The 27,684-nt window shown below is 45.3% G+C and overlaps 1 protein-coding gene across 1 annotated transcript in view; it reads left to right on the top strand.

Annotated features, from left to right (window-relative positions):
• The window catches only part of DYNC1H1 (dynein cytoplasmic 1 heavy chain 1), a 3,754,902-nt gene that overhangs the window by 79,618 nt on the left and 3,647,600 nt on the right, over window positions 1–27,684 (top strand). The window contains exon 4 of the mRNA XM_044073590.1: window positions 15,569–15,824. Within this exon, the coding sequence (XP_043929525.1) occupies window positions 15,569–15,824 (256 nt within the window). The remainder of the gene's footprint in view (window positions 1–15,568; window positions 15,825–27,684) is intronic.

Genomic DNA, 27,684 nt, shown 5'->3' with positions numbered 1-27,684 from the left:
GTCTGGATGCCAGACTCCTGAATATGAAATGCCATACCTGTGCTATTTTGAGTTCCAGAGCCCTGACTGACAAACCAGTCAAATCGTTAATGAAAGGGATGGCTTCTGCTGGCCACTTCTCCTTCAAGAAAGCCAGAAAAACAGATGAGGGAATGAGAAGGATAAAGGCCAAAAGTAATCTAGCAAGGGATGTTCTGAGGTCAGAGAGTGATAGTAAACGTTCCCCCAATTTTGGATTGGTAGGATCTGAAGACCCACTGACTTTCTGCTCCTCTTGCTCTGACTAAACCTGTTCCTTCTGTGCCACATCAGCACTGATCACCAGAGGCAACTGTTCTGGACTTCAGTGATCAGGGTCCCCAACCCTTAGAATACCTATCCTCTTCCTCTCAGTACCTCCTCCCCTCCTCAGTCGGACTCTGTCTCCATTCCTTCCCAGCGCAGTTTTCTCCAGAACCATCAACTTCCCAGATCCATGAGTCTCCCATCCAGGTCTGAGACTAGCTGTCTTCTACAGCTTCCTCCAGATCTGTGTTTAGTTGGGACTTGGAGCAGCTGATGTGTTCTTTATTCAGGTATAGTTGGACTTGGGAATCATTTCTTCCTCCTCAGGTCCTTTAATTGTTCTGGGGTGTACTTTGCTCTGTCCCCTGGTTTTCCTGCATTACACTCTTTAGTGCCAGGGCCATGGATCAAACTACCCTGCTTCCTTCCCTTATGCCAGAACTGACTGCTTAGATTCATAAGGCACTGGTACTGTCCTTTGTTTTTGAGGCCTTTAATGCAGGCCCATCCACATCTTTGGTGGCTGTTCTTCATGTTTCACTGTTGCAGTCCTCACATTTGGGTTATCTGCCTGCATTTAGCCCTCAGTCGGCCCGAATACCAGAGACTTAGTATTTCTGCTCCTGCTGCTGTCACTCCAGGGCTGACGTCAGGTCATCAGGGGTATAAAAACAGGCAGCCGACACCATTACATCAATCTTTCTTGCCAAGGAGTCCGAAGCAGTTCGCAAGTGCCGGTTGGCAGCTATCTGAATTTTTGTTTACAAATTGAATAATCTTGAATTCTTTTAAAGCTAAGTACCCCATTGGGGATCCTTTTTTTCTTGCTTTTAACATATGTCAGAAAAAGTTAACAATTGTCTTGCTTGTGGAAAGCAAATACCTCAGAGATTTTCATTCTTAATGCATCACCTGTTTAGGCCCAGACCACTATGTACATCACTGTCTGTTTTGTGCCTTGTTTAATGCCCAAACCATTCATCGTCGGGCTCTTTGTCGCTAAATTCTTTCGCGCTCTCTTTCCGTATTCTGAAATGGCTTCGATAAGCCGTCCAACTATGGATTATTCTGAAAAAATAAGGATAAAGACAGACCGCATAGGTCCAAAGCTGCCACCGACACTTGTTAAACTAGTCGCCAGTCCGCCTGTACTCAATGGTTCAGTGGATTCGCAGGCCTCTACCGAGACCCATTCAGAGTCCGGTATGCCACGAGACTCTTCGACTGTGGAACTTGCGGATGTCCCTACTTTGGATGGGTCCGGAGCTGCTGTGCAGGCACTAGCTTCTGAGGCAGTTCTTCGCTCAACCGATGTTCAACACAAACTGACGTTTTTAACCAAAACTACCAAGTTTCTTGGGTCCAGAGTACGCACTATCCCTAGAAAACCAACGACCAAAGTGCATGCTCCTGCTCCCATGTCACAAAAACAAATGCTTAGAATGGCCTAAGACTTTATTACACTGATTGGGGGGAAGTCTGCCTTCCCCTGCTAAGAGAAAGAGACCAGTCCCGTACAGCTTCTACAGACCAGGAGTCCGTTGACTGAGATTTCTGATTATGAAGACCTGCCCTTATCTGCTTATGAGGATTCAGATGCAGAGGAATCCATTCCCTCTGCCTCCCCTCCAGAGGATTTTTCTTTTGGTGAAACCTTACCTTAAGAGAGCATTTCCACTGGGAATGCCAAGACTTTCCTCTGTCCAAAGAGACTGTGAATTCCTAGAGTTGCCTCAGCACAGGCCTTTAGCAATGCCTCGTGTCCTTGATGATGTTTTTATGGAAGCCCGTCTTACTCCTGACACTTAACCTCCTTCCCCTAGGAAACCAGACGGGTACTACAGAGTACCTGACACTATATTTTCAAGAATCCTACTGCTGACCCAGAGGTCATTTCCCAGGGGCCTAAAGGTGTCAAGGCCACTACAGCCAAGAATACCACCTCTTCGGACAGGGATTCCAGAGCTTTGGACAGATGGTGTAAGAAGGTGTATATACCTCTGCAACTCTTGCTGTTAGGGTATTGAATGGTCAGTTTCACATGCTGAAGTACCAGCAACATATTATGGAACTTATTAAACCAAAAGTGGCAACATTTACAGACTGTGCAGAAAATAAAGAATTGCAGGAGCTTATGCATTCTGCAAGCCAGGTCAACAAGCATACTTTGCAGTGTGGCTTTGATGCCCTAGAAGCATCTTGCTGGGCAATCTTGCTGGGCAGCAGTCACTGGTTCTGTACTGAAGACATGCTTTGCTCAAGGAGCAGACCTTGCCAGACCATATCAAATCAAAGTTACTTTGCTGCTTTGAACAAGGACAGTTTGGTACCAAAGCAGAAGAGGTTCTTAAAAAGATGGAAGAAAAAGCTAAGTCTATGCAGATTGTTAAAGAATTCTTACAAATGCAACCCCCTAGATTCAATAGGCATTGCCCTTCCAAACACAGGTCCTTTCCAGCCCCCTCCAGGCATTCTCAAACCCAGACCCAAGGGAAACAGACCACCCAGACTATAGTCTCGTATGACTTCCTTAGTCCACTCCTCAGCCCTGCCCAAATGCTTGTGCCCCTAGGAGGAAAACTTGCCGTTCATGCAAACAACTGTATGTCCATCACGCAGGACTGGTGGGTCCTCAGCATTGTATCCCAGGGGTACAAATTTTATTTCCATTCACTGCTAACCCCAAGCAGGTTTCCAGACCTTTCTCCAAACCCAGTGGGCAGAGGCTCAAAGCCAAGTAATTCCCTGCTCAATATCCGAGCTATTCAGACGGATCCAGTAGAAGAGGGGTTAAGGATTCTACTCCAGACTCTTCCTTGTACCCAGGAAAGAGGGCTCTTGGCACCCAATCCTGGATCTTTCAATTCTCAACACCTTCCTTGTGGTAGCAAAATTCAAAATGCGTACCCTGCAACAGCTTCTTCGTATGCTAGCCAAAAAAAAAAAGCAAAAAAGCTATCTGCACATCCCCATAAGGGAGTCATGCAGGATCTATGCATTATCAGCTCTCTGCACTTCCCTTTTGACTTATCTACTGCGCCCAGAGTTTTTGCAAAATGCCTGGCTCCAGCCATTGCATACTGCAGGCAGAGAAATATCCAAATTTACCTGTACTTGGATGACTGCCTGATTTGAGGTGGACAGTCAGGAATTGCTGTTGCAACATCTGGCATTTGTGAAACACCTTCTCACTCCTTGGCGTACACAATCAACAAAAAGAAATCGGCACTGGTACCCAGTCAAATAATTTATTCCTGGGAGCAAGCTTGGACACAACATCCCAGATGGCATTCCTCACTTCAGAAAAACAAGTCTGACAGCCTACTTCAAACAAATGGCCACCAGAACCCAGCTATCAGCAGGAAAAATACTGCTGGCCCTAGGGTTCATAGCCTCATGTATACTGCTAATTCCATATGCAAGACTGTATATGAGGAAACATCAGTGGTACTTAGTGTTTTGGTGCCAGCATTCTCAGAACCTGGAAACTGTCATTACTATCATACCCTGTCTAAGGACAGAGTTCCTTTGGTGTGCAGAAGCATGCAACCACAAGGGACTACCCTTTTCTCAACCCCATGCCACCCAGACCCTAACCACAGAGGCATCAGACTATGCTTGGGGAGCACACATGGATAGCAAATGCCTTCAGGACCACTGGAGCCCAAGTCAAATTCATCTGCACATCAACTAAAAAGAGATGCTAGCTGTGCAGAATGCCCTGACAGCTTTCAGATCCTTTTTTTCCAGGACAACTGCTAATAAAAACAGACAACACCACAGTTATGTGGTACATCAACAAGCAGGGGGGGACCCACTCCTACCCACTCTGCAGGTTAGCCATGGCCCAGTGGCACACTGCTTGGACGTGCAAGTACATCTGCAAGCTCAATTCCTGCCAGGCAAAACTCACTGGCCGACTTAAACAGAAATATCCTAGACCCACACAAGTGGTAATTAGTGCCCAGCACCTTCAACCTTCTGGTTCAGAAATGGGGGACCCCAGAGGTGGATCTCTTTGCCTCACCCTACAACTACCAGCTCTTAAATTCTGCACCAGGAATCCTCACAGCAGGCCCTGGGAAGTGGGATGCCCTATCTTTTCAGTGGGGAAATCTCTCAATTTATGCATTTCCCCCCTCTGCCCCTTCTCTCGACAGTATTGCTCAAGATGAGACGGGACAGACCAAGGACAGTTTTGATTGCCCCGGACTAGCTACGCCAGCACTGGTACCCACTCCTGCGCAGCCTGTCACCAGTGCCTCCCTGGCACCTATGCTAGAACCCAACCCTGCTCTCTCTCAGCAGCAGGGACAGATTTTGGATCCACAACTGCAAACCCTAAATTTTGCAGCCTGGCTCATTCCTTGATTTCTCCCCCAGCAACCCTACGCAAGCAGGTGCTGGCTGTCATTCTTGAAGCCATAAGACCTAGTATAAGAAAATCCTATGCTAAGGGGAAAAGGTTCTGCTCTTGGATTCAGTCTAAAGGAGAGAACACAACTCTGCTCTCCCTGCCTCTAATCCTAGATTACTTGGCAGATCTACTCCACAAAGGCCTGTCCTCCATTAAGATACATGCCGCTGCCATTTCTGCTAATTTACTGCACTGAGACGCCTCTTTTCTCGCACCCTCTTATCAAACAGTTCCTTAGAGGGACAAGCAACTTGAGGCCACTAAGGAGAGCACCCACCCCTGCTTGGGATCTTAACTTTGTACTGGAAAAGCTCACCCCCCCCCCCTTTGAACCTGCTGCATCAGCCGAGTTTAAATTCCTCTCTTGGAAAACTGCCTTGCTTCTGGCCATCACTTCAGCTAGAAGTGTGTCTGAGATGCAAGCACTTATGGCTGTGGAACCCTTCATTGTTTTCCATGCTGACAGGGTTTCCCTTGGGGCTAACCCTTCCTTTATGCCTAAAGTGGTGTCCAGTGTGGTTCTCAACCAATCCATCCATTTAGCAACTTTCTTCCCTAATCCTCAAAATAAAGGGGAATGATCCTGCACTCCTTGGACTTGCAGAGACAGCACAGATTTTACCTTGATAGGGCAATCTGACCAGTTCCTAGTCAGCTTTGCAGCAGGGGCAGAGGGCAAGGCCATTTCAAAATAAACCATTTCCAAATGGATAGCACACTGCATCCATTTCTGCTACAAGCACCATGGGAAACCAACCCCTCAGGGGGTCAGAACACATTCCACTAGGGCAACATCTATCTCTGCAGCATTTCTCAGGGGAGTCCCTACCAGGGACATCCTGGAAGCTGCTACCTGGAGTTCTGTACACATCTTCACCAAGCATTACCACCTGCCTATCTTTTCCAAATCCAGGTCAGGTTTTGCAACAGCAGTCCTGCAAGGCATACTAGCCAGCCCCATTGCTTCTTGACTGCCTCCACCTTTCAGCTTTGGGAATCCACCAAAGTGTGATGACAGCAACAGTGAAACACGAACAGAGTTGTGTACACTCTATATAAATGTAGATGTTGGTGTATTCACTGTTGCAGTCCTAGTTTCCCTCCCTCCAGCCCCCTGGTTTCTCTCCCCTCTCTGTGGCTATTACTCTCCCCTTTCAGGGGTATTGGTATTTACTTTTTACTGGTGGTGTTTTCTCCACCATAACTTAGCTCTCTATTTGGGGGGGCTCCTGACATTTGGGACAAGAAAAACTGATGTAATGGCATCTGCTGCCTGTTTTTATACCCCTGACATCGGTCCTGGAGCGACGACATAGGGCTGACTGAGGGCTACCTGCAGGCAGATAACCCAAGTGTGATGACTGCAACAGTGAATACACTCAAACATCTACATTTTATGGTATGTATACACAACTGTACTTTCTCCCTCCTGAATACCTTGGCTGATCTGGTGCCTTGGAGTGATAGGAGAGAACCAGATGTGGTGGAGCCAATCCCCAGCGAACTAGATTAATAAAATAAATAATACATTTGATCGAGCTTTTGGAGTAGTTCACCTGTGTATGCCATTTGTGGTTTTTGTAGCCACAAAGAACATCTATGAGGAGAATTCTAGAGTCCATCCCACCAACAGGGAGTTGGGTGTTTTACATTTTATGAAAGTGTACCCCAAAGGTTTGGAGGACCTTTTTTGAATGATCACTTGTGACATTGAATTTATATAAAAGTAATCAAAACATATTAAATTCACATTTACAAACATTGTAGGATATATAGTCTAAGCAACATACAAATTGATTTCCTGCCTTCTGTAAACCTCATTCCTCCTCAGTTTTTTCCTGTACAATTTACTGGTACCCTGTTCTAAAGATCCAACTTCCTGCTCTTTTATCTCTATTTAAAATATTCACTACAAGTAGAGTTTAGATTTTGATTTCCATTTTCTAACAATTACTTTTTTGGGCAGCCACCAGAATTGAACTTATTAATCCCTTACTGTGTCTAGGCGATTCAATTCCTGTATCCCAGCGCTAAAAAATGTCCTTAGTAACAGTAATTTACTCACACAGTGTTACTGACAGATTACTCTGTAGGGAATTTTTAAGTCTGATAACTAATTTCACTCCCAGAACATATGTTCCCACTTAACTCTTCTCCCATCGCACCTTCAGTTTGTATTACCTACCAGAGAAAAGATTATTGGCTGTAAAACGGACAAAATTCCAGATGGTCACGTTATACTCCATATTTACCCTTCTGAGGAAGGACGATTGGATGTGCATTGGTCTCCAGGATGCATACTGTCATGTAACTATGAAAAACCTCCGTGAACACTTCTGTTCTTGCGCCAGTCATTGCCTGTTTAGCGCACTGCCCTTAATTCCACCACATCCCCCAGGGTGGCCATCAGTTAATGACAGTGGATGCAGCTAGTCTTCCATCTGCAGGGGATCCAAGTTTTCCCATTATCTAAACAGTTTACTCCTTACTGCTACCTCCAGGCATCTTTTCTTATACCATCTGGACCTTTTGCTCCAGCTCATGCAAAACCTAGGAATCACAAATTTACTCGAGCCACATGGAACCTTCACAATGAATAAAATTCATTGGTTGCCACCTGGTCTCAGTACTGCAGATTGCCCCAATCTAGAGTGTTCTCGCTGTGACTGGTAGCTACCACTTGTACTTAATCTTGCTGAGGGTGAAGATGTTTAATTTTACAACTATTGGGCCTGATGGCCTCCACAGTTTTACTAGTCTGTCTAGCCATATTCACAGAGGGTACTTTAGTGGACTTTTTCATACAGTGGTCTCAGAACATTCATCCTTTACATGCTACAATTCTTGTCAGATGTGCAGGGATCTTGTCAGCTGGTGGAGAACATCTGTCAGTGATGGAAGGCTGACTCTTCCACATGTATCTGTCTGATGTTCATAGTGTTTCACTGTTGCAGTCATTACAATTGGGTTATCCTGCTGGCAGGCTACCCGCAGTCGGCCTGAATTAAAGCCCTGTTCCGGTGTCTGTCGCTGTTGCCTCCTCCCTGACGTCAGTGCACCAGGGGTATAAAAGATGCAGCCGATTCCATTTTCTTCACTCTTTCTTGCCGCATGGTGCCCGAAGCAAAAGCAGTTCAAGTGCCGGTTGGCAGACTCCTGAGATTTTCAAGTTTTAATATCAGGTCCGAAGTCTTCATTAAAGCTAAGTACCCCGTTGGGGAAACTTTTTTTCTTGCTCCAGACTGATGTCAAAAAAAGTTAATAATTGTATTTCTTGTGGGAAGCAAATACCTCATAAGGATTTTCATTCTTACTGTATTCCTTGCCTAGGCCCTGACCACGACGTTGCTAGTTGTCGGTTTTGTGCTAGATTTAACCAACGCACTATTAAGCATCTGTACGATTTTGCATTTTATTATTTTGGCAGAAGATTTAATTATATAATGCCGTTGGAACAGCCGACTACTGTAATTTTATAAAAAGCGCAAAGAAAAGGACAGGCATCAGAGGTCCAAAACCGACTATGCTTCAGCTAGGCCAGTCACCGGTTCTCAGTGAGGTGCTTTCGCAGCCCTTGACGCCTGCTACCTCGGAGTCACAGGCTGCTTCTGACTCCCACGTGGAGCTGACTAGGCCGCTGGAAACTCTAGGTATTGGACCCTTGGAAACTATTCCCTCAGATGGGTCTGGAGCCGCTGAGCAGGCATCTGCTTCTGAGGGTGTTTTCAGGCCTACACAGTTATATGTGAAAACTACTTCAGCTTCAAAGGCAGACTAGAGCACCTGTAAAGACAAACCAGTACAGCATTCCCATGGACAGGCCTCCATGCCTAAAAAAAAAATGCTTAAAATGGCCGAAGACCTAATTACTTTGATCAGGGGTTCCCATCCCCCTCCTGATAAGAGGCATAGGCAAGAGACAGAATGTGAATATTCAGATCAGGTTTCCATTTCCTTCGATTCCTCTTCTGAACAGGGATACTCTCTTCTTCCCTATGAGGATTCTGATGCTGAAGAATCTATCCCTTCAGCCTCTCCTCCTGAGGATTATTCTTTTGGGGAGACCCTGCATACTATGAGGGAGCATTTCCACTGGGAGAGCCAAGATTACTCAGAATCTAAAAAAAAAAGGCTCAGATTTTTTTTTTTTTTTTTACTACGTCAGCACAGGCCCCTTGCTATTCCACCTGTTTTAGACATTGTAGATTATGTATTTATAGAGTCCAGTCTGACTCCTGACTCTCTACTACCAGCTCCTGTTAAGCCAGACTGATACTACAGGGTTCCTGATTCACATAGTTTCTGGGTCAGCAGCAGGGTTTTTATAAAGAAATTTATCTTTCAGCGTCCACTGCAAAAACCCCTATCCCCTCTGATGGGGATTCCAGGGCCCTGGACATAGGGGGGAAAAATTTACACTTCTGCTACCTTGGCTGCAAGGGCCTTAAATTGTCAGTTTCATATGCTTTAAATATCAGCAATATCTTATGTCACTACTTAAACAGAAAATGTTGACAAATTCTGAATGTGCAGAAAACAAAGAAATGCAGTATTTATTGCATGCAGCTGAACAAGTGGGAAAGCATACTTTGCAATGTGGTTTTGATTCTCTGGAGGCCTCCTGCAGGGCCGTTGTTGCGAGTTTTGTCATTAGGCGGCATGCTTGGTTAAAGGAACAAAATCTGCCTGATGTCAAAGCAAAATTATTAGATACTCTATTACAGCATGATACCTTGTTTGGTGTTAAAGCAGAAGAGGTGTTGAAGAAAATGGAGGACAAAGCAGTCCAGGATTATTTACAGGTACAACCTCCCAGATTTAGCAGGAACTGGCCTGCAAAGAATTGGTCCTTTCCAGTGTCAGGCCTCAGAGGCAGATACAGATGCCCCAGAGGCAGATCCCAGCCCCAGGGCTCATACAAATCTGAACAATGGGGTGCTTCTACCTCCAAAAGCGGAGAAGGTAAATCACAGCCATACAGGAAACAGTCTCCATGACTTTCTCCTGCCAGCACCAAGCACTTATCTTCTGGCAGCTCCTTTAGGGGGAAAACTAGCACTTTTTCACAAAATTGGCACATTATCACCCAGGACAAATGGGTCTTGAATATAGTGTCACAAGGCTACAGGTTCCATTTTCACAGCCTGCCAAGGGCAAAACTGTATGCCAGACCTGACACACAATCATTGGGCAGAGGCACAAAAACAAGTTTCATCCCTCATGGACATGAGGGCCATTCAACGAGTACCACAGCAAGAGCAGGGACTAAGATTTTACTCGACTGTTCTTGGTGCCCAGAAAGGACAAAGCCTGGAGACCAATACTGGACCCGTCTATTCTAAACACATTTCTGGATATTCCAAAATTCAAAATGTTGACTCTGCAGTAGCTTCTGCCCATGCTGGGCAAGAAGGCTTGGCTTGTGACTAGACCTAAAAGAGGCATACCTGCATGTCCGTCAGACAATCATGCAGAAGATACCTCAGATTTATTGCTGGCTCAATGCACTGCCAATTGTCTGCACTGCCCTTTGGCTTATCTGCTGCGCCCAGGGTCTTTACAAAATGCCTGGCACCAGTAATTGCATTTTGCAGACAGAGGAATACAAATGTATCCTTACTTGGACGAATGCCTTATTCAAGCAGAGAACAAGGACATTCTACTACAGCATCTGGCGTTTGTAAAAAGATTACTAACATGCCTAGGGTACACAGTAAACGAAAAATCAAAACTAGTACCCTCAAGATAATATTTCTGGGTGCAAGCTTAAATACAACTGCCCAGATGGCTTATCTCATGACAGACAAAGACAACTGACTATTTCAAAATGTTTGCAACAAAGACCCAGTTATCTGGAAGAAAAATTCTGCAGGCATTTGGCTTCATGGCATCCGGCATTCTGCTAATTCCATATGCAAGACTGCATATGAGGAAACTACAATGGTATCTAAAAAGTGTTTGGACTCAACATTGCCACAGCCTGGAAACCATTACCCTCATTCCCTGCCTGTAGCAGGAGTTTCGTTGGTGGGCAAAGGCCTGTCATCTCAACAAGGGACAACCTTTTACTTTACCCACAGCCAGGCAGACATTAACAGATGCATCAGATTATGCCTGGGGGGCCCATATGGCAGGACGATGCATTCAGGGCACATGGTCCGCAAAACAAATGCATCTACATATCAATCAAAAAAATGCTAGCTGTTCAAAATCCCCTGACAGCCTTCAAGGATCTACTTCATCCAGGACAACTATTGATAAAGACGGACAATACTACAGTCATGCGGTACATAAGCAAGCAGGGAGGCACACATTCCTACCCCCTCTGCAGACTAGCCATGACTTTGTGGGATACAGCATTGACTTACCAAGTACATCTGCAAGCACAATAACTGCCAGCAAAGATAAATTCTCTGGCAGACAAACTAAGCAGAAACCTAATGGATCCACAAGAGTGGAAATTGGATCCACAAGTCTTCAGCATGATAACAAGGAACTGGGGATGCCCTGACATAGACCTATTTGCCTCCCCTCACAACTGCCAACTACAGAGATTCTGCACAAGGACTCATCACAAGCAAGCATGGAAAGTGGATGCTCCATCTTTCAGCTGGAAAAACTTAACAGTATATGCCTTTCCCTCCACTGCCTCTCATCCCCAAGGTACTCCTAAAGGTCAGACAAGAGAAGCCAAAAATTATACAGATTGCCCCAGACTGGCCCTGCCAGCACTGGTACCCAATCCTAAAGAACTTGTCTCAATGCCCAGCCTGGACATTACCTCATATTCCTCACTTATTGACCCAACAAAACAGTCTGATCCTGCACAGCCAACTCGGGACCTTAAATCTGGCAGCATGGCGGATAATGTAACCATTCAAAACACGCCTCTCTGTAAAGCAGTGATGGATGTTATTTTGGAGGCCAGGAGGCCTAGCTCCAGAAAATCTTATGCAGAAAAATGGAAGAGATTCTGTGCTTGGAACCAGGCACAAGGAATTGATACTATTGTCCCAAATATTCCTCGGATTTTGCAATACTTAACTGAGATGCTGGACAAAGGCCTATCCTTTTCATCAATTAAGATTCATGCCTCTGCCATTTCAGCTCATTACAATACAGAACCACCTTCACATCCATTACTAAGACAGTACCTCAGAGGGGCCAAAAACATAAGACCTCCAAGGAGCGCACCAGTACCTGCATGGGACCTCAATTATGTCTTGGAAAAACTCACACTGCCTCCTTTTTGAGCCAGCCTCTACAACTGATATAAAATTCTTATCCTGGAAAACTGCTCTGCTCCTAACAATAACCTCTGCAAGACGAGTCTCCGTTACAGGCACTCATGGCTGTGGAACCTTTTATCATTTTCTATCCTGACAGGGTTTCTCTGAGGACAAACGCGACATTTATGCCTAAGGTAGTGTCCAGTGTGGCCCTGAATCAAACAATTAATTTGCCTACCTTTTATCCAAACCCACAGAATAAGGCTGAGAGACTTCTGCATTCTTTGGATATTCACAGGCAGCTACGCTTCTACTTGGACAGAACTAAAGCTTTCAGAAAGACTGAATAACTTCTAGTGGTATATGCTGCAGGATCACAAGGAAAGGCCATCTCAAAGCAGACTATTTCAAAGTGGATAGGCCACTGCATTTGTTTCTGCTATTCACAGCATGGCAGATGAGTGCTGAAGGGCATTAGGTCGCATTCAGCCAGAGCAGCAGCCACTTCAGCAGCCTTCCTCAGATGAGTACCAACCAAAGACATCTTAGAGGCTGCAACTTGAGTTCAGTGCACACTTTTGCAAAGTACTATCACTTAACCTCTCTACTCTAAATCCGGGTCAGGCTTTGTCACTGCAGTTCTGCAGGGCCTCATAGCCTCTCCTATTCCTATTTAGCCCTAGACTGCAACAGTGAAACACTAACAGTAAAGTTGTGTACCTACCATAAATGTAGATGTTGGAGTGTATTCACTGTTGCAGTCCAGGTTACCCACCAACCATCCACCTTTCTTTTGCTGGGTCTTATCTGTACCTCTCTATTCTATACAACCTTTGTGGTGTATTTGCTTGTAGATGAAGGAAGAGTTTTACTTTACTGCATGCAGGGTTATTGGTATAAATTAGTGTACCCTTTTGGGGGCACCTGACATCTGGGGCAAGAAAAACTGAAGAAAATGGTGTCTGCTGCTTCTTTTATATCCCTGGCGCACTGACGTCCGGGAGGAGGTGACAGCAACCAATGCCGGACAAGGACTTTGGAATTCTGGCCGACTGCGGGTAGCCTGCCAGCAGGATAACCCAATTGTAATGACTGCAACAGTGAATACACTCTTAACATCTACATTTATGGTAGGTACACAACTGTACTTTTTCATAACCATAGATGCCTCGTGGAGGGGCATTTTGAAGAAAAACTGTCTTCTAGGTGTGAACAAGAAATTTGGATCTATTTTCACATAAATAGCTTTGAGATGACGGTCCTCTTAGTGTAGCGGGCTCTTAAGGATGTTCTCCCCAAGGGTGTGTTTTCCATACAGACCAACAAAATGGTAATGGTATGGTATAGCAACAAACAGGAAGAAACATTTGTCAGGAAGCGGAGTATGGTAATGGATGATGTCTTTGCACAGACTTTCTGATGACAACGCACATTCCAGGGATGTCCAATGTGTTGGTGGACGAATTGTGCAAAACTATTTTAATGCCTCACAAGTGGTCCTTCAGTACAACAGTAACAACTTTGATTTTTGTTTCTGGGGCCAACTTTGCTCAGATCTTTTTGCATCCTACCTGAACACAAATGCAGCAGTTACTGTGTCCTGCTCCCTCTACAGGGCCAATCACCCGAGGGCTCTGTAATCCACAATTAGCCCTTGGGTGGTCTGTATGCATTTCCCCACTACCTGTAATGAAAAAATTCATCCAGAAAGCAAGAAGGTACAAGGCCAGTGTGATCCTTATTGCCCCCTTCTGGCCCTGACAAACTTGGTTCCAGGCCCTGTCTCCTCGGAGTACATCCACTATTGATGTTGGATCAGTATCCAAATATTTTGACTCAATCCACTGGATTGTCTCCTCTGGATCAGAAATCCATGAAATTAACTGTTTGGTTCTTCCAGTTCTGTCTGTCTCAGCCTCCCAAAGTTAATGCTTAAATCCTGGCAGCTCTGGCTAATCTGAACAACCAGTCTACAAAAAAAGGTTTATCTTTGCAAATGAAAAAGATTTTCCATCTGGGCTATATAGAAAGGAATAGATCTCTTCTCTGCTCCCATCCCTTCCATACTGGGATTTCATAGTGGTTCTAGCTTTTCTTCTCTGTGCAAATCGCTGCAGTTTCCAACTTCCGTGTAGGTCAAAATGACTTGTCCATAGCCTCTCTAAGGGTGTCTAAAGCCTTTTTGAGGGGGGACCTTCTGCCTATGACTCCAAATTAGAGAATCCAGTACCTCCATGGGATATTACTGTTTTTGCTTCGAGCATTAACTCAACCCCTCTTTGACCCAGCAGCATAAGCAGATTTGAAGTTCCTCCCTTGGAAGATAATTTTTCTAGTGGCTTTCACATCAGCCAGATGAATTCCAGAGTTACAGGCCCTTTCTTACATACTCCCTTAATTTTCCATAATAAGAGTTTTCTTAAGAACTAATGCGTTTCATTCCTAAGGTAGCATCTGAAGCAAACTTAGACCAAACTATTAACCTACCAGTGCCCCCCCCCCCCCCCCCACACACACACACACACACACACATGGAGAATCTCCAACAAAGGTTAATGTAATCTGCAGATGTTGGATGTTGATCAGCTGTGATTTTTCTCCGTAGAATGAAACCTGTCCAGGAAGTCTGACCAGTTATTCATTGCATATTCTAGACCTAAACTGGGCAAAGCGGTTTCTAAGGTTACTCTTTCAAGAAGTTTATCAGATTCTATTCCCTTTGTATACACTGAAGGGCTTACTTCTACATGCAAAATTAAAGCTGATTTCCCAAGACCAGTAGCTACTTCAGCTGCCTCCATGAAAATACTTTCTATTGATATTTGTGCTTCTGCAACTTGGTCAACAGTTCATACCTTCGTGTCTCATTATAAATGGCTGTACAGTCTAGATAGTTTTCCTCCTGTTTCACCATTCTTGTGGAATGTCCTTCCTAGGTAAAAACAGCTTGGATATCTGTCCCATCTGTTTACGTGGATGAAAATAGTGAACACTGGATATGAAAGTTATGCACTTACCATAATCTGTTATTTGATTTGTCCTGTTGAACAGTCCTCCCTACTAGCCTCTTACAAATTCTCATCTTGTTTGCTTCTGGTGACTGAATGGAGCTCATGTGGACCCTGTCTGGGAGCAGTCCTATCACACTGATACCACCGTATAGTTTTTTTCATTAGGTTAATGAGCAACATTAAAGGTGATTATACTGCTAAATTTTTCATCTGTTAAGGGCAAACTCCATGAGAGATACAAGGGCAGAGTGCTGGGAATTATGGGTACAGATGGAGTCGAGGTCTCTGATCCGTGGAGCTTCAGAGATGGTGCTGAGGTCAGATCCAGCAAACCTATACATTGAACTACATGGTAATCTGGCAACACTGATCTATCATTATGGTAAATACGTAACTGTTTCTTAGTTTACTAGGACATTGTCAAAAAGACAGCTCTGTAAAATGATTGGGAAGTAATTTTAGACAAAATCCGTGCCAAGATGTTTGGGGGTATTGATTAAAATTACAGCTCAGGTGTTGTAAATTTTGTAAGAAAGTAAAAGTTAACATAAGAAACATTACTGACAGTTTTTCTCTGAAGTGATTGAAAGTTGTCAGATTGATTTTATTTACATTTTTTCGTTTAGGGATGGTGACAAAATGGCTCCATCTGTTGAGAAAAAGATTGCTGAACTGGAAATGGGACTTCTACACCTACAGCAGAACATAGAGATTCCGGAGATTAGCTTGCCTATTCATCCAGTGATTACCAATATAGCCAAACAATGCTATGAACGTGGAGAGAAACCGAAAGTGACTGATTTTGGTGACAAAGTTGAAGATCCAACCTTTCTGAATCAGTTGCAGTCTGGTGTTAACAGATGGATCAGAGAAATACAAAAGGTACGAGTTACTGTAAATTGGTGTGCTTTTTTTTTTTGTCTAATTTTGGTTTAGAACGGTCTGGTAACTCTAATTTTGGGAGGGGTGGGTGAAGAATGGTGGTCATGGCTGCAATGCAGGCCTACTGTCACCTTCGTTTGTCCCCTTGTCCAGTAGGAGACAGTGTCCTCATTTGCTCTTTGCTTCCCAAAAACAGACGTATACATCACACACACGTGCATATGTATGTATATATATATATATATAAATATATATATATATATATATATATATATATATATATATGTGTGTGTGTATATATATATGTATATATATATATATATATATATGTGTATATATATGTATATATGTATATATATATATATATATATATATATATATATATACATATATATACATATATATATATATATATATATATATATGTGTGTGTATACTTACAAGTAAGGTGGACATCATTTTATTCCTCTGAAATACTTTGTTAAAAAAAAATGGGGATTCATAACTGGAGCATAAAAAGATAATGAATGAAAGCTTTTAGTCCCAATTTATTTTGAGACTGTTTATAGTAAATACTGCCAAGATTTTGTAAAGTAAATTGAAAGTAATGTTGACACTCTTGAAACTGCAAGATGTGCAGTTTAGGATGAGACAAAGATTGTAGCAGGGAAGACATTTGACTGTCCTGACAACGAAATGTTTTTGGAAATTTGAGTTGCTTAAAGGAGAACCGCACTCACGAACTCCAAAAGAAAAAAAGTTTTATTTTGTCATGTTTGGTGTTTCCTACATTTTAACACCACTCTGGGACTATTTACAGTTTTTAAATATTTTTGTATGCAATTTGTGTCTGACCACATGGGGTCTGGCATCTTGAAGTAATTCTGATTGTTTTAGTCTGCCTGTAGATATCCCAAAATGCAGTGCTCATCTGTAAAAGGTTGCATCATGCAGGCCTCTTTCTTCGTAAAGCTCCTGTCACTGCATTGATTTTACAAGCATACACTGCTTGTTTAGTCAGGTAGTTAAGTAACATTTCATGCCATTCAACTACTTAAACCACAAAGAGTGCATATGCCACAGAACAGACTTTCAAAGTGCTTTTTGCTCCTGCTGCTTTTTAGAATGGCTAAACTGCATTTTTTGTGAAGCCTGAATTGTACTACTTTGACTCCTCTCCATCCCCCGTCACCCGTCACACCTAACTTCCCTAGCTGTCAAAGTGCTAAGGGTAATTTGTACGCTTATCTGCTGTGATTGACTGCTCACAGCAGGAGACTTGACTCTTGTATTGTGTCCTTGTCGTAGCCTTCCCTTTCTGTAGGGGAAGGACCAGGGAGCTGTGACATCACAGCATGGGTGGGTTTTTAGTACAGTCATGGTGATGTCAGTTTGGGGAGGCAATTTGTCAGAAAACTACCTGTTTTCAATGGCCTTGATGAGATCATTGAATTGGAGACTGCAGCAAGGGCGGGATAAATAGTTACACTTTTAAAAAACATCACAGTACAGTAAGTTACTCTTCTAGTGGAGAGAAAGTAGATTTAAAGTATTTTAAATACTGCTGCTGTTTGTTCATAGCTGGGACAATAAATAGGGAGAAAAAGGACAGAGAAGCTGAGAATTTAATAGAATCTCATTGTCCTTTTAAGTATAGTCCTTTTTTTTTTTTAAAGCTCTGCCTAAAATGTATACTGCAAATGAGGGACTCAATGGCATCCGGGACCTTATAGAGGGATACATAAAATGTAGGGGACATAATTGAAATGAAATGATTTAAACCAAATTAAAAAAACATGTGCAGGACATGAAGGCAATAGAATACAGCTTACTGGGTTCCAGAAGATTGTGAGAGCAGTGACTGTTAACTGAACAAAAACTGACTTATTTGCAATAGTGTTTAATGCAAAACAAAATTAACAAGTGTTTTTACCCAATTAATGTTATAAAGTCTTATTTTCCCATATTCTGGAACTAGTTAGCCTTTCTATAGGCTTCATGTCCCTATTAATTTGCTTTAAATTTCATATTTTGAAGTCACTGGGGCCATGAGTGATTTGGATTTGAATTGGGGGAGGGGTCAGAGTAACCTCAGCGATGGGAAATCACAGGATTAGAGGAGGTTGGTAAAGGAGTAATGTTTCATCTTGACAATACTGAGGACTGAGGTTCAAGAAGTCTTCAGGCATTGGAGAGTGCTGAGTAGTTTGCAGATGTGCAGTGTTTTTTGAGAAAATCACTGATTACTTGTCCACACCATAAAGCCCATTTAAAAGGAAATTACTCCAAGCTGGAGGTAAGTGATACCACTACATCTGAAGTGGCCATTGTGGACAGAGTAGTAGAATGTTATATGAGCAAGAACATTTTTTAACCTTGTGATGTTATGTGATCCTATCTCGCCTACGTTCTGACTGATGGGTTCGGAGCTGATCCCTCGGCTCCGACTCAGCACGCTTATGCTATAGAGCGATGCCTCTAATTGGCTGAGCTATCTTTATCCCAGGATGCACCACCACTAATCCCCCAGATCTCGTTTGCCGCTTACAGAGCTTGGACGTGGTCTCAACATTGGCTGGGCTAAGTACTATATATTAGGCTTTTTTCTTGTCAGTATTTCATTCATTTAAAACCCAAAAGCTGTTTTAACGGCTATTCTTTGTGTACGAGTGTTTTCTCTAGGATTTTGTAAAATTTGGTGTTTTTTTCCTGTCAGAGAAGGTTCAGTTTAAGTTAGAGGGGCCTTCCCCTGTGGTTACTACTTCTTGTGATTGTGTGTGGGTCAAGTACCCGTTTAAGTTAGAGGGTCTTGGCCCTCCTCTTTTCCTTTTCTCTTTCTCAATCTTGTTAAAAAAAGTTCTTTAGTTTAAATTGTTTACACTAAGTTAGTTGGCGTACATAATTGTGTTCTTGTGTGTCAAACCCTTTAGTGCTTATTGTAATTACCTGTTTTTTGTAGCTGAATATGTCTAAAGAGCATAAACCCTCCGGGTTTAAAAAGTGCACGAGGTGTGGCTTCAAAATGTCCATAACGGACGACCACTCCTCGTGCATCTATTGTCTTGGTGCTAAACATCTGCAGGAATCGTGCAGTGTATGCCATGCGTTTTCCTCCAGAGTCCTCCAGGAGAGGAAAAACAAATTAATCCTCAAAGGATTAATCAAGCCTTCCTTCGAGGAGACTATCTTCCTCTACGTCTCCTTCCAAAAAGAGGAAAGCGTCTGCTCCGACCAGTCAGTCTGAACCGACTGCTAAGAAAACTAAGCAGACTTCTCCATCGGCTCCACGGACTTCGGAGCCGAGGTTGGAAAGGTCTGCCTCGATGCCTCCAGCCTCGACCCCTCTGGTTTCGGAGCAGAGGTCTGGAGCAGCGAGGCGGGTCACCCTCATCAGCTCCACTGATATTGGAGCCGATAAGGGTCATCGGCTCAGACTCTTCTCCCTCGGAGCCGAAGTCCTTAATCGGCACCGAGGGAAATTTCCTTGAAGGTTTCCTCGAGCCGATAGTGGTTGAGTCTTTTCGAGCGGTCCCGAGCCCTTCGGAGCCGATGGAGAAATCGGTTCGGGCCCGATCGGTATCCTCGAGATCATCCAGGATGTCTGATTCGGACATCGACAGGGTGCTCCTTCGACTCTTCCAGTCTCCGGTGTTCCAAAAGATGGTTTCGGCTCCAGCCTATTTGGCTTTGGAGCCGATGGTCCACCCCCCCTACTGTATTTCCTCCTCCAACAGCTTCGGCACCGTTGGAGCAGGTGCTGGTGGAATCAGTGGAGGTGTTAGGGTCGGGCCCGACCCTTGCTCCTACTCCGGCTCTTGGGTCTGAGTTCAGTGCACGGACTTCTTCCTTCGGCCCTGGGGGGGAGGCTTCGGGATTGATGCTTTCGGTCCCAAGTCTCCCTCTTGGTGCGTCGGCGGCGGGAGTACCGTCCACTGTTGTGGCCACGGAGGGGGGACCCTCCCAGGATTCTGGTGGTCCCGCCTTCAGGGCTATGAGGAGTGCTTTAGCCAAATCTTCCTTGGCTACCTCCACAGTTTCCCCAGCTCCTTCCCTACATTTGGAGACTGGGTCGTTGGCAGTCCCCCTGTCCGTAGACAGCGAAGCCCCTGGGCCTCAGGTTACCCCCGCTGGGGATTCTCCCCCTCCTGGAGGTCCTTCTGAAGCCTCTTCAGAGGAACCTCCCAGGAAGAAAACGATGCAAAAGGAAGCACATTGACTCCTGACGAGTCTTTGACATCTGACACTGATCTCGATGATGCAGAGGGTCCCCAAGTCGATCCTCGGATGATGTCTCCTTTGCAGACATCCTAGAAGCCCTAAAACAGCGAGGCAGCTGGCAGTCCAAACCTCCCTGCTGATGAGTCGGTGTTCCTGAAGGCCTTTGGGGCTCAGCCCTCCGCCTCCTGGGTGTCTCAGCCCTTGAGGCTCTTAGATTTGATCTGTCGAAGGTGTGGGAACACCCAGACTCTGTGGAACTGGTGCCCGCCGTCCTAACAAATTTCTCGGCGCCCCGGATAGAGAGTTCCTTACGAAAGGTGTGGCTGTAGATGCTATGGTGGTGGCATCTGCTACCCAGCAAGATGTAGCAGAGGCTTCTACGTCCGTCCATCCTCCTAATAAGGAGTCTAGGAGCATGGATCGGTACGGTAGGCGCACCCTTAGTTCAGCGGCCTTTACACTGAGGTCTTTGAACTACCTGACACACTTTACGAGATTTCAGAGGGATCTGATTAAGGAGCTATCAGATACCCTCTTGGGTAACCTACCTGAGGAGCTGGCCCAGACGGTTGGATCTCAGCTGGCTACAATGTCGTCCATTTCGAACTCGTCCATGAGGCTCATTTCGTATGCGGCCGAAGGGGCGAGTAGAGCGGCAGGTACAGGCATCGCTCTACGGAGACCAGCCTGGCTCCGCCTGTGTCATTTCGCGGAGGCCTTTAAGTCTTCATTTGCCGACACCCCCTTTGATGGGTCCTCCCTGTTTGGACCCAAGGTGAAAGACACACTTACCCGCTGTGAACAGGAGGGTAAGACTCTGACTGCCGTTGAGGCACGATTTTCCACTCCCTTTCGGCCTTATCCCAAGGCTAAAAGAGGAGGGAAGATGTAGTTCCGTAGATCTCAGAAGTCTTACCCCTCTCAGCAGGAAGGTTCCCCCTCCAGAGGCAGAGGAGGGGGAAATTCATCCGGAAGACGCCGTCCCAGAGGCGGCAGAGGCCCTCGCAACACTGGAGACCGCGAGTCCTTTCGTGGCTCTCCAGCTTTCCATAGTCCCTGAGGGATTGCCCGACTGTGCTGCTCCGGAGCCAGTCGGGAGTCATTTTTCGAAGCACCTGAAGGCCTGGGAAGGGATCACTCAGGACCGATGGGTGCTTCGAATTATCGCCCGAGGTTACTCCATCCCATTCTCTTGCACCCAGTCCAAAAAAATCCCGGACCCGCCACCCAGTCAATGGGATACCGCAGTCTTAGAAGTTTCAAAGCTGCTGCAAAAAGGAGTCATCCAACCGGTCCCCGCAGACCAGATCGGATTAGGGACTTACTCAAGATTCTTTTTGGTGCCAAAAAAGACCGGGGACTTGAGGCCCATTTTGGACCTAAGCAACCTAAACCGTTCAGTCAAGAAGTCCAAATTCCGAATGGTCACTCTACAAACCATTCTCCCATTGTTGGAGAAAGGTGTTTGGATGTGCTCCATAGACCTCAAGGACGTGTATTATCATATCAGAATACATCAAACGTCCAGGAGACACTTGCGCTTCAGCCTAGGGGGCAGTCATTTTCAGTTCCGTGCGCTGCCCTTTGGTCTCACCACAGCCCCCAGGGTGTTCACCAAATGCTTGGCAGTAGTGACTGCTCACCTGAGAAGTCTAGGATTCCAGGTGTTTCCGTACCTAGACGACTGGCTCCTAACTGCCACCTCCAAGCATCTACTTCTACGGAGCCTGCAAGCCACAATATCACTAGGCAATTCCCTTTGAATCACCTTCAATTGGCCAAAGTCTGTGTTGCGGCCATCTCAAAGAATAAGATTCATAGGGGTAGAGAGAGATTCAAACCAGATGCGGGTTTATCTACCTGCAGACAGAATTCAAACCATTCAAAATCAAGTTCGAGCCTTACTCCCCAGGTCCAAAGCCCCAGCCAGAATGGTCCTACAGCTATTGGGATCCATGTCTGCCACAGTTCTACTAGTTCCCTTGGCAAGGTTACACATGAGAATCCTCCAGTGGCTTCTTTCAACTCAGTGGTCCTTTCAGGAACTCCCTCTCAGTCATCCCATATGGATCACAGAATCTTGCAAACGGGACCTTCGCTGGTGGCTGGTGTCCTACAATTTGGATCAGGGACGACCCTTTGTTCTTCCTCCTCCGGCGGCCACTTTGACCACGGACGCCTCCCAGACGGGGTGGGGGGGGCATTCCCTGGGCAGGTCAGTCCAAGGCAAATGGCACCCGAAAGAGACCCTTCTCCACATCCTCATCCTAGAAATGAGGGCAGTACTCCTGTCCCTTCAAGCCCTTCACGATTATCTCCCTCAGGGCGTAATTGCTGTTAACTCAGACAACATGTCAGTTGTCTGGTACCTGAACAAGCAGGGACTGACCAGATCCTATCCTCTTTGCAGAGAAGCGATGAGAGTTTGGGAATGGGCAGTCTCGACCAAACGCTTCCTAGTGGCTACTCACATACCGGGCAAGTCCAATGTCATAGCCGACAGGTTGAGCAGAACAATCCTCTCTCTTCACGAATGGTCTCCGAATATGATTACAAGGCAGATTTTCAGTGAATGGGGAGTTCCGTGTTGCGACCTCTTCGCGACTCCTCTGAATGCGAAGTGCAAAGAATTTTTCTCCCTAACCCCGGCTCGGGAAGAGCCCCATGGGCGCATTACTCCATCCTTGGCCCGCGGCCTGCTTTATGCCTTCCCTCCAGTTCCTCTCCTCCCCAGGGTGATTCAAAGGCATCTCTCTGGGGAGCAAGATGATCTTAATTGCTCCTTACTGGCCTCGTCAAATCTGGTTTCCCTATCTTCGGAAACATGCTCTGGAAGGTCCATGGTTCCTGGACCAGGTCCCAGACCTACTGATTCATCAGTTGGGACTACTACACCAGTCCCTACACACCTTAAAATTGACGGCCTGGCTCCTCCTCTTCCGACGATAGTCAGGAGACATGCACTGGATCCAGATGTTGTGCACATATTGTCTTCGGCCCACAAGTCTGCTACGAAGAAACTGTATTCTAGCAAATGGAAAAGGTTTGCTATTTGGGCTCAACTCCGGGACCTGGACCCCATTTCTACTCCCGTGGCAGAAGTACTCAAATTCCAGACCTCTCTTTTCAATCAAGGCTCTTCAGTTTCCACCATCAAAGTACAATTGGCAGCGATTTCTAATTTTCATGAATCCATAGACCCACCTTTAATGAGCAACAGATTGTGTAAGACCTTCTTGAAAGGTGCTGCTCTATTAAGTCCTCCGATTTCTCATCCTGCACCTCCATGGGATCTCGATATAGTGTTGCGTGCCTTGACTTCTTCCCCCTTTGAACCGGCAGCTACCTGTGATCTAAAGTTTCTATCATGGAAGACAGCCTTTCTAGTGGCGATTACTTCAGCCAGAAGGGTTTCAGAACTTCAAGCTTTGTCAGTGAAACCCCCGTACTTGGTTTTTCATACAGACAGGGTGTCCCTCAGACCAAATCCTTCTTTTGTCCCTAAAGTTTGTTCTATTTTATGCTTGCAACAATAGTTAGAGCTTCCAGTTTTTTTCCCAAAATACTCTAATAAAGCGGAGTTTATTTTCCACACACTAGATGTCCACAGACAGTTACGTTTTTTATTTAGATAGGATCAAACAATCAAGGAAAACAGATCAGTTGTTTGTATCCTTTGCAGAAAACAAATTGGTCAACGCTGTCACAAAGGTCACTATTGCCAAATGGATCAGGGACTGTATTACTCAAGCTTATATTTATTCTAACAAACAGCTTACCTCCTCTGTCAAGGCTCACTCTACAAGGGCTATGGCTACTTCAGTAGCATTTCATTCTAAGCTTGCTATTGGTGACATTTGTGCTGCGGCTATATGGTCTTCCCCGCACACCTTCATTTCTCACTACAAATTAGATGTGGCATCTAGAGGGCCGAGCTTCATTTGGTTCCACAGTGCTCAGGAGTGTTTTCAATGAGCCACCGGATTTAGGTGCTAGGGGCGCTGTCCCATCAGTCAGAATGTAGGCGAGATAGGATCACATAACATCTTTTAGTTATGTATAGCCATAACTTCAGATGTTTGGGATCCATCTCGCCTACATTCCTATAACCCACCCTCCTTCCTTCCTTGGAGATCAGAGGATATCAGAAGGTCGAATCCTGTTCATCTTGAAACATCTAACAATGTTATATAAACAAGCTGTGCATTTGTGCATGAATCTTGAGGACAAACAAGATCTGGGGATTAGTGGTGGTGCATCCTGGGATAAAGATAGCTCAGCCAATTGGGGCCTCGCTCTATAGCATAAGCGTGCCGAGTCGGAGCAGAGGGATCGCCTCAACCCATCAGTCAGAATGTAGGCGAGATGGATCCCAAACATCTGAAGTTATGGTGAGTACATAACTAAAAGTTATTTCCACTCCAAAAAGGTCTAACTGATGATTGAGGCCTGGTGGAACATCAACCAAACCCACTTGGATTAAATTAACCCAAAAACAGGGCTGCATGGGTCCTGTCAGGGGAGTGGGGTGGGTGTGATGACCTTCTTGATGAAAAGTACAGGTGAGATAGTTTTTTCTGTAAACTATTGTATTACTGCAAGAGGTGAATATCTGTTTTAGATAGATCATTTAAGGTTTAATGTCTTTCGATTGTGATTTCCTTTTACAGTAGGCTTGGCAGAGCTCCAAAGTGATACAGAAGAAGGGCTGCCTGGACAATTAACATTTAGGGCTTTTTTGTCCATGAATGCAGCTATGTCCATTAAGTTGGAATGTTTACATGCAAAGCAAAACTTTTAGAACACCGTGAAGTATATACATAGTTTACATGCTTCCAAAAGTTTTAGTCCAGATTTGATTTGTTTATGGAGATCCCAGATGAGGGTAAGACCTTGCCTACGCACTGTACAGCTGCACATAGTCCAATGACTGCTGTGAAACACATTAAAGACTCCGTGCCCTACACCATCAATATACTGCCATTACTACCTGGATATGAGATAGTGACCTCATCAACTAGTCATAGGGTGGCAGGTAGGTCATGATCGCATAGCAGTGGAGGATACACACACACCGTTAACCATGAATACTGGACAGGGAGTACTATCCCAGTATCCCATATACCTACTACCTCATGCAACGTATACTCAGGTCACGCTCCAGGGTCATGGGTATGCCAGTAGTTCCCAGCCTAGTTTAGAGGCAGAGGAGGAGGAGGAGGGTTCTGGTCGTAAGAATGACATCGCCTGCCCTGATTAGCTACCCTAGTCATCCCCACCTCGGCCCGACTATCAGTCCCATGACTGCACCTCATGAGCTCGAGGACTAGTACTGCACTGAGCCTCCAGCTACCGCCTAAAATAATATTTGGAGCAATCCAAAGTGCCTCAGCCCTCCAATATCTCCCTCCAGTAGTGCAATCACGATGACTATGGCTGCCTAAGCTGCAATGCTCCCCACTTACATTGATGGACTATCCCATATATCAGTGGAAATAGCCCACATTTGTCACAATAGCTCAGGGCTATCCACTCATCAGTCAGTACATGAAGGGTATGGAACATGGAGTGGCACTGGACTCATGATGATATGGGACCTCATGGACCTGACCATTGCTGAATACTCGTGGAATAAGCCAAGCTAGTGGATGGAGTCATACCTGATGATGGATACTACGCTAATAAACAAGCAGCTAGGTATGATGAGGTGATGAGTGCATAAGACTGGTCCCAATAAACGTGACTACTGGAGTGACTACTAGGTACTCAGATATATCCCCAAGGGTAGATGCACTCCATCCGGTACCATAGTTCATGACTGTGCCTAATATGCATAAGACTCATGCTGAAATCTGGAAGAATGTAAAGATAGTGAAATGGATAAACAAGGCTCTATCTAAGACCCCTTCTCCATCCCAGTAGGTGGTGCTGCAATCCTGGAAAAGTCCACAAATAAAAATGCTAATGCCAATAAGCCTCGTAAATGGAACCTCGTCCATGGTCGTCAGTATTATGGAATGCAGGTCGAATGACTGGGTCTGTGATCGTACCAAAAAGCAATGTAAGTATATCACTAGCAGGCTATGGTGGTGGATGAGTCCCATCAATGACTCCCAGTCCCCCATCCATCAGTCTAAAATGGTGCCATGGTATAGTCTACCAGTGAAGCAACCCCAGTCATCACTGTTATGAGTTGGTCCTATCAGGAGATTATTTTCTTCCTGAGTGATACTGGTGGTGATGCCTAGCTGATGAGTCAATAGCTCCAGTCATACTGACTCATAGCTGCATACCCCCTAGTATCCGCATGGATGCCATATATATGGCTGCTGATCAGTACAAAGCTCCAGATTTTGATCACAGCTATGAGCTGGATCATAGTGCACCTGGCAGTGCCACCGGTCCCCATCACTGGAGTTGATGCCATGAGGTTGTGGAGATGACCTATATATATATATGTGGGGTGCTCATCACAAATACTGGGAGGTACTCTGAATATGGAGTGACCTATGGACCCTGGTGGATTCAGACCCCTGGACTTGGGATCTCGAGAGGGAAATCGCTCGTACTAATTAGATACCTGTCCATGCCATATCCACTAGGCTAGTGATGGGGAGCCTAGTTAATATAGACCTGTATGTCCCTAAACTAAAGGCAAGTATGGATGGATAGGTGGATGCATCCATGAGGTGAGGTAGTGAGCTATGGATAGTGGATCATGGATGGAGGTAGTATAGCTAGTGGATGGAGTATGGAGTGAGTGGACCCTGTTCCTGGGTTGACCTTACCTGAGCTACGTCAGTCACTGATGGGTGGGACTTGTGTGCCTCATCCATCACTGCCTATCAGCTAATCCTCTGAGCACAAATCAAATATGGGGCACCTCAGCGTGATGAGCTGGAGTGGATGACTAGCTGACTCATCGATACTGACAAGGATGACTTAGGTCAGTTCCACCATCCAGGCTCTACTAAGGGCCGCACTGGAGGGAGTGCTCCTATACCCCCTATATATTTGTGTGTGGGGGTCACGGAGCATTGCCTGGATGGACCTGCTTCCGACTCCTTTCCCTGCTATAGGTCATCAGGTGCACTATATGAGTAGCTGCCCATAGTGGATCATCATGGCTCCACTGACTGACTCATCACTACCTATGACTGTTGTAAGTGTCCCAAAATACTACCTAAGTACCCTGCATACCTAGTGGCAGTATGGATGGCCACTGGCATGCATCATACTCCATATGGACATCCAGTCCCGATAGGGTGACTGACTATATACCATTGTATGTGCAGTAGCTGCTTGTCCAAAATAAGAACACAATGGAGAGCGTACAATATCAGGGACATAAGGAAATGTCCCACATGATCCACCTGGGATATGGAGTGGATATGAACTCGAGCTATGAGTGCAGTAATGCATATCTGTCAAAGCAGATTATCATCCACCCCCGTGACACCAAGGTTTGTATATCCCATGATACAGTAGTTCTATATGTGCACTGTGACCCAATATTGACTGGGCAGCTGATACTCCCATCACCCCTACGGTACCTGGGTTGTTTCCTACATACCCCACTTACCCTACTGCCATAGCTGGATGTGCTCCACGTCCCACTCAAAGCTGAGGCCCATCTCCTTAC

This window comes from Protopterus annectens, chromosome 6.part0 (genome assembly GCF_019279795.1).
Source record: "Protopterus annectens isolate FY-2018-M chromosome 6.part0, PAN1.0, whole genome shotgun sequence".
NCBI lineage: Eukaryota > Metazoa > Chordata > Ceratodontiformes > Protopteridae > Protopterus > Protopterus annectens.
This window is presented reverse-complemented; position numbering and strand designations above follow the sequence as displayed.